The sequence below is a fragment of the Aphis gossypii genome, unplaced genomic scaffold (genome assembly GCF_020184175.1).
Source record: "Aphis gossypii isolate Hap1 unplaced genomic scaffold, ASM2018417v2 Contig00742, whole genome shotgun sequence".
Classification (NCBI taxonomy): domain Eukaryota; kingdom Metazoa; phylum Arthropoda; class Insecta; order Hemiptera; family Aphididae; genus Aphis; species Aphis gossypii.
In genome coordinates, this window is record NW_026083259.1 from 79,379 (window position 1) to 92,763 (window position 13,385).

At 29.3% G+C, this 13,385-nt stretch overlaps 1 protein-coding gene across 1 annotated transcript; it reads right to left on the reverse strand.

The window, feature by feature from the left end:
• Nucleotides 1-212: 212 nt before the first annotated feature.
• On the reverse strand, nt 213-953 carry LOC126555188 (uncharacterized). Its single transcript, XM_050210147.1, has one exon. The coding sequence runs from the start codon at nt 951-953 to the stop codon at nt 213-215; it is 741 nt and encodes a 246-aa protein (XP_050066104.1).
• Between the last annotated feature and the right edge of the window lie 12,432 nt (nt 954-13,385).

The following is a 13,385-nucleotide window of genomic DNA, read 5'->3' on the forward strand; positions in this document are numbered from 1 at the left end:
TAAGACCTCCCATAAATATGAGCAAACAATGAAACAAAACTATGTATTAAAGATTTTGCATAGTCAATATACTCCTATGAAATGTTACTAGTCGATAGGATTCGTATAGCAATACACAACTGTATAAAGTGATCATACACTTCCTTGTTAACAATACCATGTAGAACAACCGTACCAGTATACAAGAGAAGTTGACGCATCTCTGTCGCTTTTCATCGGCTGGCATCTCGAAAAGGATGTTTTCGACTATTGGCATTCGGTGCTCTTTGAAACTCTTCTGGTATATAATGACCTAAATCATTTAACTTATCATCCAATGATAAAATCAAGTTATGAGGAAGAGTCAAGTTGTGACGTTTGATTCCACCATTCCAAAAAACTAATAATTTTTTCATGATACCAATACACACACAATGCATATAATCAAACGGTATATCATGTACAAGATTAAACTTGGGTATATTTACTAATATAGTATGGCCAGAATGAAATTCAGTATCAGAGTGAGCAATAAAATCATCATGTGTTCTAAGAGGCAAATTTAAGAGTGGAAAAAATACTCTGTTATTTTCATATTGACCTGAAATAATACATCTTACACAAGATTTTTTGCCAGTATGTCGTTTTACATTCAGTATATATGATTTTGCCGGAGTATCACATATCAAAGCCTTTAGTATTACTTTGAAGTGTGTATTATTAGAAACAACGCCAATATTTATAAGATCACACAACTCATTTACAAAATCTTGCAAAAACTCATTGGAATCTTCAGGTTTAGGTTTACCATAATAAGCGCCAATCATAAAAACTTTAAATTTGTTTAATTCCAAATTTGAAAAGTATCCAAGTATTGGCCACAGTTGACTTGGTGGATTTTTAGAAATAGGTAGACCATCTATTCCGACTGTCAGTTCTAATGTACAAGGCAGATTACAATTAAGTTCAATCATGTGTTCAATTTCTTGTTGAATACCAAAGTGGTGATAAATACCACCCTTGATCTGTTTTATTAAAGTTATGGTTGGGGTTTTTAATAAAGTCCTCGAGTCCTTTGGTAAAGTTTTGAAATGAGAATATTTAGATAAACTTAATAACAGATCATCTAAGGTAGAGTAATACTACGACGGATAGCCCATCTTGCAATTATGGTATCAAGTCCTTCATCTGATTCAAGGGGCAAGATATCATCTTCTGTTATGCTAGAACTACTTAAATATTTATCAGAAGAATCAGAGGAAAAATGTGAATTGTTACTGTTAAATTTATGACTGCCATTTCCTTCTAAATTGTTGGAGACAATTTTTTCAGTAACTAGGGGAATTGTTGAATTTCGTGTCAATAATGAACTATCTTCGTCATTTTCACTACTTGATGAAAATAAGATACCTAGCAATGGAACGAGCTGCTTTTTGTTTTCTGCGACAGTATCGAGTACTTTTTGATGACCTATTGAAATGCTGAGAGTTTAAGCTACATAACTAATATAAATGTTAAAGAATTCATTTTTAATAATTCAGTGATTATGATGAAGTTTAAATATAAGTTTTAGTAAAATCAGGCAAAAATTGAATTTTTATTAATATTTTAATGTCTACTAAAATAATAAAACATATTTATGTACATAAATATATATCTAATTAAAATTTAATTAACTAAATTTTAGTTGACCAGCTAAATAACATAACATAGGTAATGTCAACATGCTTAATTTTATAGAAATTGTAAGCACAAAAAAAAAAGTTCAACTGTCCAATATATTTAATATATAGGTACCAACCAGTTTTATATTTTATAAATTTATTACTAGATCTAATATTACCTCAATTAATCAAATTTAGTACCTATCTATAGACCTATTACAATTTAACAGTTTACAATAATAATGCCAGTAGTTAACATTTAAAATAATCATATTATCATTTATCACTCATAAACAATTTAACTTTATTTTATTCTATATAGTAATATTTATTAATTAAACTATTCCTAACTAACTATAAACAGTTTAACAAATATCTACCATTTTGAATGGGTATAATAGTTTGATAAATATAAACAATTAATTTAATTATTAATTATTATTGTTGAAGTGATAAATTACTGACTTATTTACTTTTACTAAGTACCTAATTACTGGAGAAAGAATTGCATAAATAATAATTTAACCTATCTATACAATATATTATCTACTACTATATACCAATATAATATGTATATTATTGTATAATCATAATATTATAAAAGTACCTAACTACCTACAATAAGCTTTAGTAATTTAACTTAGGTACCTATATACTTTTGATAAGCTATAGGAAGTTTGGAAATACCTAGTGACCAAAACTAATAACTTTGTATCTATCCTTATTCATAATCATATACATTTTTAAATAATTTAAATAATATATTTTGTTATTATACATGTTAGGTACATACATATGTTTATAATGTATATGTATATTGTAGTGATCATGTGTATACATATATCATCTTGAATTGTTAGGTAATATATGTATTTTTAATAGTACGAGTTGTAGCTGTGATTAGAATAGTGATTATTTTAACGGAACTAAGTTTAAACGTGAATACTTATAATAGGTATTTACCTATATGATTACTATATCCAATATATATCTGGTAATGTGCAGTGTGCATGATTATGTCTAGAATATATAAAACCATATTTTTATATTTTATATTACCTAGCAATTATGTAATAAGTTTTGTCATAAAAAATAATAGGTAAGTACCTAATGTATTTGCTTACTGTATATTGTAACCTATACATGTATATAATTGGGCATAAGTAAAAATATTTAGAATTAAATTTAAGTCAGTTTAACTGAATAAAAAATACGCTGTGGATATACACCCGACCATAGTCGGGAATATAGTAGGCGCCCGACCCTGGTCGGACTGATAGTAGACACACGACCATAATACCATATTGTTATTGTTTTAATTTATATATATATATATATAGTCATAATATAGCTATAATATTTAATTATTAGTCATTACTGATCAATCATCAGTGTTAAGTGTTTACTCTCTAGTGGTATAGACTACAGAGTCTAGTCTCTGTTCAGTGTTCACTGAATAACCTAACATTTAATTGTCAACGTTGAATTCCTCGTGAGTCGTGACTTACCTACTTCAATTTGAATAACCTGAAAGCCAATTTTTAAGGTAATTATACTATGTATGTAATATTATATACATTGTAATTTATTATGTTAATTATTATGTTATATTATTTGCAATTTGCGTAGCATTTATCGCAAAACCAATGCTTGATGTGTTCCTTATCCTTGACACAATCCATATGATTCCAAATTTCCAAGCAAAGCAAGAGTCGTACAAAATAGATGGTCGTTCTTCTATTTCGTAGTTGCACGTTGGGCATATTCAGATGGTGTTCTTTTTTTTGTTTTCATTAAAGAAATTACTGCTCTCCGTGCTTCTTTAGAACAGTATGGCTTGATACTCCCTACATCAACCTCGTTCTCGACAATTCCGTTTGACACATTTTCTGGATGTTGGACATTTCCTTCTTGTATAATATATTTTTCTTTTCTCACCTTTTTTACAACTGCCTTGTTAGTAAGCCATTCCATTATCAAGTTTTCCTTGATCAAAAAATTTAGTAAAACAAATGGTACTGGTATAACTGGTTTTCGTTTGATCTGTAGACCTATTGTGGTTTTTGTTGCACCCTTAGGTCTACCACAGCATTTGACTTTTATTGGTAACTTTATGTCTTTTATGGCAATTTTAACATTCAGTTAGAGTTTGGACAATATCAATTTTGTCACTTGTTGACTGACCTGTTCCGGCATTGAATTGATATTCATCGGGTTGATCAATCGCTTCGCCAACTAGGCTTGTTGAGAGCATGTCACTATGTAATGTAATTTTTTCTAAATTATAAATTTCAAGTTAAATAATGTTGTAATTAGTATTTTCTTACATAGGTACCTGACGACTGATTGAAATTGATTTGATCGTAACATTCTTTAGGCTGATCAATTTCCTCACTAACTATACTTGTTGACGGCATGTTGGACAATTTTACAATGCTAATTTCTTCATTTTTGCTCTATAAACTTATAATATTTTCTAATTGATCCATTCTTCTTTCATAAGTATGTTATAAAGATATAGGTAGAATTTCAGCTAATTTAGATAATTTTATTGAAGATTTTTGAAATTTTTCATTGGCTGATAATAGTCTTTTTTATTTTTTGGTTATATGTCAACAAAAACAGGAGTTTCACCCTCACATGGCATCAGTGGTTCTTTGAGAATTGTTTGAGACTTATAATAGTAGTTGCGTGTCCATCTTTTGTCACATAGTTTCTCATCATACAAACAATTATTTGTTGATCTCCGTTTATTAAAAATATGGACACATGGCAGTTTCATCGAATTAAAAAATCCACAAGAGTATACAGTTAATGTAGTAGTACTAAGGACATTACTTTTGTCTGTGCTTGTTAGACTTTGTTTTAAATAATTAAATGCATATGGCGTCAAAAGCGTATAATATTTATATTCGTCTTCGTTTCTAAACTGTTGGGTTGGACGTTTTTGGATTATACCAATTGTATTGCTATCCCTCTCCGAACGAACACACTTGAGAACTACAAATAGTTGTTTAAAGAATTCGGAAAGGTTGGAAAAGGTTGGTATCACAGATTTTAATTTTGAATTAAAGCTTCTAGCCTTTTATTAGTTGCATTTAAAAAGTTACCACTATTGAATGCCAATCCAGTAACCCACTCTTCACGGATATCATGCCAATTTTTAATAAAATAATTTTTTACCGCATGAGGAGCTTCACTTAAAAAAATGGTATACATATCTTGGTATTCTCTTTCGCTTTTGCAATAACATAACTTTTCAATTATACCTTTACTTGCATCCCTTTCATCTGGAGTTATTCCTAATTTTTCGCAGGTGATCTCGCGATTAATGTGCGTAGTGTGTGGAATAAACAAATCACCAGTCTACATTGTGGGAATAAAGATTTAATTACAGTACGCTCCTTCATATCTTTATCTGTAATGAAGACTCTTGTCATTGAACAGGCTGGGTTACATTCTTTAAACTTGTTAAAAAAACCATTCTAATGTCTCTCGCTGTTCATTGACCAACGATCCAAGAGCTGCAATCTCGTTTTGACAATTGCCATCCTCGATTAACAAAACATATAATGGAATTTTGATATCAATTAACTTGTATGTTGCATCCGCGCAAACCATCTACACAGATATATATAAAGTACATTTTATTAATATTATATAATATAATGTATTCATTTTATAGATAATCACCTCGGGGAATGCTTGAAACTCTTCCCTCATTCTTGAGTCCTGAATAAACATGCCCAAGAAATTCCCTTCATGGTCGATCAACAGTTCAACGTTGCAGTGATAAAGCTTTTTAACGTCTTCCAAAGTTTCCTCAAAAGTTTTAACTCCTCGCTTTTTTATCTCTGTAAAATAATGAGATTTAACAAGATAAACTTTTTAATGTAAGACTGTGTTTTATGTACCTGTACTACGTATGTTGGATAAGTCCCTTAATGTTACCATTTTACCAGTTTCAGTGTGGATTTTGGACTGGATCAGCTTTTTGTTTGCCTTCATATCCATAAGTTCGAGTACTTCTACTTTCATTTGAGGAGCTAAGCGCCGTTGATTTGGTAAATTGGAAAACAACAATGCAGAAGTCTCATGGTTATGTGTTTCGTCCATTTTTGAAATTTCCAACTTCATGCCATCGCTAGTAACTCTTACATAGATAAATGCTGGACAATTTTATTTCATTGTGCTAAATAATATAAAATAGCATAAATGTCCAAACCTTATGGTAATGAGCATGAAGACTGATAATACTTACGATGTGGATCGTAGATCTTCACATTTTTTACTTTTCTTAAAAGTACCACCATGAATGCAAATAAATTTAATAAAATAATATTTTAAATTATCTGGAGTAAATTCTAGTTTCTTCGGATATTTTTGACGAGCTACATTTAATGTGCGACAATCATTTGTGGAAAAATCATGAAAAAATGTTTTTTTGTAATTCTCAAATTCACTTAGAAAGTCAGAGTAAGACTCGAATAACTGACCAACCGCTAACATTTTGTTTGTTTAATTATTATTTAAAATTAAATATGAATAAATCACCAAAAACACTAGTCACTTTCCGTGTTTAAGAGTAAACTGTATGACAAATGTATTAATAACATCAGGTTAGGGTTTACTTCTTGCATATTGTGTATTTATATTTCAGGTCTATTGTATACATGATAATCTTTTGTATTCTTTTATATAGGTCACTTTATCTACTATTGTAATAGAACACAATAAAAATTATCTTAATAGCATAAATGCGAGGATGTACAAAAATATTGGGTTTTACTCAAAGGTTAGCTTAAATAACAAATTTTACAAATTTAAATATAAATCGCCGCGCATTTCATAACAATATGGTCGTGTGTCTACTATCAGTCTGATCATGGTCGTGTGTCTACTATCAGCCCGACCATGGTCGTGTGTCTACTATCAGTCCGACCATGGTTGTGTGTCTACTATCAGTCCGACCATGGTCGGGCGCCTACTATTAGTCCGATCATGGTCGGGCGTCTACTATGGTTGGGTGTATATCCACAGCGTAAAAAATATTACATTATAGGTATATTTTTATTTAAAAATGTAATTTTATGTTAAAATATTTTCAACGCAATTTTAACTAGTTGAAATAATAGTACAGACTTTAGCATTATACTTGTCTAATAAGCCATTTTTCTAGATGGTTTAATGGTTTACCATACGCATTAAACATTAATGTAATTGTAATTATAATTAATTATATTTTAAGTGAACTAAAAAGCTCAATACAAACAGATGTGTCACTACATATTTGTAAAGAAAATAATGTCATTATAACACCAGTTACAGGCTTACAGCAGTGGTATATAGGGAAGATAAAATAGAGGGGGGTCATTAGTGTTATGCCTATATAGACTAATAATGAATATTAATAGGTGTCTACTTAATAATGACAGTCGTATGTTTTTAAATTTTCTTGAAAATAAAAAAGCAGGAGTCACGTCATGTAATATTCTAATGATGTAAAATATTATTTCCATTTGTTGGTTTTAATATAATTACGAGACAAGCGGAGTCGCGACAGTCACGGAGACAACACATTACTAATCACAAGAACAATAATGAATTGGCGGCAATATTTATCAGTAAACACGTTATACATATACAACTTTGTAAATAACAATAATACACGAGGTTTTATTTCGCGGTGTTAGCATTCGGTGCATGCGTGGTTAATAAAACACGGTGATATAAAACTTTTACTGAACCGAACACCGATGATTATCTGATACACCCACAGATATTCTTTTAATTGTTTATTCGGTTATTCCGTATTTGGTACCTTATTTTAGTAATATTCTTAGCATCGTTCGGTGTGTTATTTAGACATTTATGACACCGACTTCAAACTATTACATAATATAATATTAATTAGTCTTTAAGTGCATGCATTTTCGTTTACAAAATGCACCAAAACGCCTATATATATACATTAAACTAGAAAGTTTTGTTGCTCGGTTCTTTAACCGTGTATAAACCGTTTTATAATTACGATGAACAGTGACGGTCCCTGAATGGTGTAAGAACATTATTTCTGAACAGTTCAATTATAATCTATGCGTTGTATATTCACAGGCGGTGACCGGTCAAAATGTCTTTAAACAAAAATATTTTCGAACATAATATCTTTTTATTTTATTTTTATCAGTTTATTACATAAAATTGTATCTCTGGTTTAAATTTTATATTTTATGGTAGAAATATAATATTTTAAATTAGTTGTTCGTAGTCTGCTACACAAAAACTGGCCGGTGATCCCAGTCACTATAGACTATATAAGTATTTAATACGTATACATATTATTATGCTATTAAGATAAAAATGGTAAAGGCCTTATCGGTTTATTAGGTATAAGTTAACTAGCTGGAAATTTTAGCACGTTAATGATAATTTTGGTATAAGAGTTTTACTCGTCAATTGATGTACTTGGCTTTTGATTTTTTTTCTTCATTATGACTTTTACTTTTATTAAAAGTCAAAAAGGTAATAACTTATTATTATAAAATGGATATCTCCATATTTTTTATAGTAATGGTAAAGTGTAAAAACAAATATATTTGGCGCTGTACTGAATGAATCACGGAAAAAAAACCAAGGAAAAAAAACCTAGGAAAAAAAACCAAAAAATAAAAAACCAAAGGAAAAAAAGACCACGGAAATAAAAACCAAAAGAAAAAAAAACCATGAAAATAAAAACCAAATTTTTATATTTTGCTATATTTATTCATATTTCATTAAACATAAGTTTTAATTTTCTAATTAAAAATTTTGATCAATAATCCAACTGCCCAGGTGTTTTATCTGTTGAATACTATCGTCAGTGGCGTATATTGGGGGTAGGCCTAGTTGGCTGCAGCCTCCCCCCGAAATTACAGTCTTTTTAAATATTTAATTATTTATTATATTTTTATATATAAAAACGAGCTTAATTATGTTATACACTTATACTTTCATACACTCATGTCTCATACATCTTATATAGGTATATCTTATATCTTTGTACCTATATAATATGGCTATAATATGTGTATAAGCATATAGGTAATCATAATGGTACTATAAGTCTATATACTATAGAGGCATAGAACTACCATTAAGATAAAAAAGGTACCTATAGTAGCATAGTACTAGTACCTACATCACATTACATTATTGTATATAATATCTTATTGATACAAAATCGGACTTACAAGTTGTTTGAATTATTTAAACTGCTAACTAAGATAAATACAGATAATACAGGCACACGTGCATCATTTTATTGTAGGTATTACCTAGCGGCTAATTATTATAAATATTATTTAGTTGTTACACGCAGTGTAGTATAACATTGGCAATCGAACTGATGTTACTGGATTGTCGTGTTTAATTTGTGTTTTTCAAGTTTTTCTTTTGTTTAATTATGGAAATAATTACGTCAAATAAAGGTAATGACAAAATAACATTCAAAGGCCATATGTTCGTTATCAAATATGAGGGGAAAAAATATTATACATGGAGATGCAGTAAAAAGAGTTCTCTCAACTGTCCAGCTATTCTCCATACCTCTGTACATAAAACAGACCCAGTACTGAAAATTACGCATGAGCACCCTTCTGAGCTAGCAAAAATTGAGGTTGCAAAAGCCATTATTAAAATTAAAGAGACTGCGAAGTGTTCTGGAGCTAATCCGTCGCAGATGTATGCTGAAGCAGTGCCACAATTAGACGACTACACCAGAGCAAGGATGCCTGTCGAAGAAACATTGAAACGCACAATTAGAAACTACAGAAAAAAGAAAAATCCTATCGATCCAGCTACACTAGACGAACTTGAGATTTTGGTAAGTCATCAATCCTTTGACACATATTAACGAAATTGAAGAAGCCGGTTAAGTTTAGTTTTTATTCTATAAATGTTAATACAATTATTTATTTGTTGGGTAAAAAGCTTGAAGTATACACGCAATTTTCTAATTTTGTTGTAATTCAAAAACGAATAACCGTAGACACTTGAGATTTATATCATATGTTATTTTATCAATTCCTCAATCAATTTCAATTTTTTAAATGTTTTATAAATTTTATTTGTTGGGCTAAAAAGCGTGAAAAATTAATACAAGGTTCCTGTATATCGCTACAATAGCAGTTGAAAAATATTAAAAATACACAGGCACAATTTTTTTTATAAGCATATAAAGTTCAAAATTTGACAAAATACGTAAAAATTACGAAAATGTGCAAATTAGTTAGTTATATTTTAAACTTATTATTTGTGGGTACTTACTTGAAACTTCTAAATTAAATTGTTTTTACTTACTAATTAAATGTTATTACTTATTTATTTTATTAATTTATGTTTAGGGTGAGTGGTGTTCTACAGGAGAACCACATAACAAAGTACTGTTACTTGATGATAACGGGAAAGAAGCAAATGAAAGGATAGTGATGTTTGCAACATATGAAGGGCTTGTCAATTTAACAAGTTCTTCGAGATGGTATATGGATGGGAACTTTGCTTTGGCTCCAAAACTATTTACACAACTGTATGTTATACGTGTAGAAATCAATAAAAGTTTTACAACGGCGGTATATATTCTCTTACAGAATAAAACTTTGACTGCTTATGAGCAAATCCTCACTACTATTTTAAAAAAATGTGAAGAACAACATTTATTTCCTGATCCTATGGTAGTACATGTTGATTTTGAACGTGCAGTTATCACAGCTATCACACATGTTCTCGGACAACATGTACACATTCAGGGTTGTTTCTACCATTTAACTCAATCAACCTATAGGAAAATACAAGAGTTAGGGCTCCAGACACAATACAGAGAAGATCAAAAATTAATTGAATTTTGTGGAAAAATGGATGGCTTGGCATTTTTACCAGTTGGAGATGTCAAAGATGGTATGGCATATTTAAAAAATATTGTTCCTGAGGAGGCTGAAACGTTATTAAATTATTTTGATAAAACATACGTTAATGGAAAGTACAGGCAAGTTAGAAATGAAAATAACAGAATAGTCTTAAGAAATTGCCCACCTATTTTTCCACCAAATTTATGGAACGTACACGACTCAACTTCAAATGACGAAGAACGCACAAATAATTCGACGGAAGGATGGAACAATAGATTTAGTAAATTGGTAGGACAAATACATCCAACAATTTGGACTATTATAGCTAAAATAAGGTTGGAAGTGGCAGCTGATGAGACAAAGCTGGCCCAAATTCAATTAGGAGTACCACAACAAAAACGACAAAAAACGGTGTACAAAAAAATACAAATCCAATTAAAAAAATTATGCGAGGATTATGATAATGGTATGCGCGATATTGAAAACTTTTTAGCTGCTATCTCCTATACAATAAGATATCGATAACTTACGATTTTTTTTATTATTTTATTATTTTTACTTATTTGACTGTAGACTGTTTGTATTGACCATGTATTATAATGTATTTGACTGATTTATGTTTATATTGACAATTTTTAAAACGTGAAACTTATTTTAAATTATTACTTATATTATTGTATTGTGACAAATTTTTTAAAAGTATTTAAAAATTATAAAATGTTAAATTTTTTAAACAGTACTTATATCCTATTTGAAATTATTATTATTATAATTATTTTTATTAATATATATTTAACAGGTAGAACACTTGGGCAGTTGGATTATTGATCAAAATTTTTAATTAGACAATTAAAACTTATGTTTAATGAAATATGAATTAATATAGCAAAATATAAAAATTTGGTTTTTATTTTCATGGTTTTTTTTTTTTTTGGTTTTTATTTCTGTGGTCTTTTTTTCCTTTGGTTTTTTATTTTTGTTTTTTTTTTTTTTTGGTTTTTTTTTCCGTCTACCGTACTGAATATAATAAATAAAACGAAAAAAGAATTTTAATTTTTTCGACGATTGATAATTTAAAAATACTTAAAAACTGTAATATTTGGATGGCAGAAGGGACATTTCGGACAGTTCCAAAATTGTTTTCACAATTATATACCATACACGTCTGTTGTAACCAAACAACTTATACAATTGTTTACGTATTAATGACGAAATGTTTTAAAAAGATTTGAGCCGGATTTGAATGCAAGCAGTATTATGATTGATTTCGAACAAACATTTATATTAGCATTTAAAGACGTATTTCCCAATTTGGAAATAAAAGGATGTTTTTTTTCATTTTCAACAATGTCTATAGCGTAAAATACAAGAAAATGGATTACAAAATATGAACGCTGAAGATGCAGAATTTTCATTACAAATTCGACATCTATGTGCAATTGCTTTTGTTCCAATAATTAAAACTATACCATATTTTGATGATTTAGTTGAATCAAATTATTATGTGGAAAATGAAAATATGTTATCGCCAATGATTAACTATTTTGAGGATACATGGATCGGACGCCCCAATCGTAAAAATGGTAGACGCCACGTTCAGTGTTAATATGTGGAATTGCTATGAATCAGTTAGACAAGATCTTCCACGTACGAATAATTCGGTAGAAGGATGGCATCATGCATTCAATGCAGCACTTGGTGCAAATCACGTTTCGATATGGAAATTCATACGCTTCTTAAAGCAAGAGCAATTGTTGCAAGAGGTATTTATATTTCATCTTATATTTAATTAATTAATTTAATTAAAAATAATAATAATTACGCGTGATATCAGGTTCGATTGGAAAAACGTAAATCGGGAGAAGCAAGTCCGCCACGCCGTAAAAAGTACAAGGATCATGACAAAAAAATAAAAACAATTGTGGAAAATTGCTCGGAAATACCAACAATTCAATATTTAAAAGGTTTATCTTATAATCTTCAATATTAGTCATTAATCTAACAAAATAATAAACATTTCTTTGATCAATGATTCCTATAAAATGTTTTATTTTTATTTATTTTTTATTTTTTTTATATTTTCTCTCTACATTATGTATTCTATATTATTATCGTATTAAATAATACATCAAACGATGGGCAGATAATAACTTGTGATTTTTATAAATATATACTTTTTTAACTTAAACAAATTGTGAATGTTATTAAATTATATTTATTATTTACAAACGATTTAGACCTAACCCGACTTACCCTAATGATTTAAACTCCTCGGTAGTGAATTTGTATTTTTTTGTATTCATTTATTAATACTGTACAATATGTGATGCAATTAATAATTATTCTTGTATTTATTTTAACAATTTTGTTTTATTAGCCAATAATTATTATCTTATCTTATTAAAAAAAAAAAAAAAAAAGTTAAAAAGATATTTTGATCAAAGACATTTTTGTCATAAGATATTTTTACAAAAGATATTATGACATGGAACCTTCACAGGCTCACAGCACCGTTCAATGTCGGTAATACCGACACTAAACCGTGTATTTTATGTCTAGAATAACCGTGATTACACCATGTTCACAAACATTCTGTTAATTATAACATTGTTAATTATAATATTCTGTTAACTAACCCACTATGTTAAAACACGTTCACCGAAATGTTTGATTTCTATCGGTGCATTTGCACATTTACAGCACCGTTCAATGTGGGAAACACCGATCATGAACCATCATATAATTTTTAGTTAAAAATCTGCACCGAAACACTTTGTCTGAACCCAAAAACCCAAATAGTTCAATAGTACAGTTCACATATCGTTTATAAACCGTGTATAACCCACGGTAATGAGAAACA

Bases quoted from the DNA above. Each gene is read 5' to 3' on its own strand.
- LOC126555188 (XM_050210147.1), bottom strand. From the start codon at position 953: ATGATTGAACTTAATTGTAATCTGCCTTGTACATTAGAACTGACAGTC.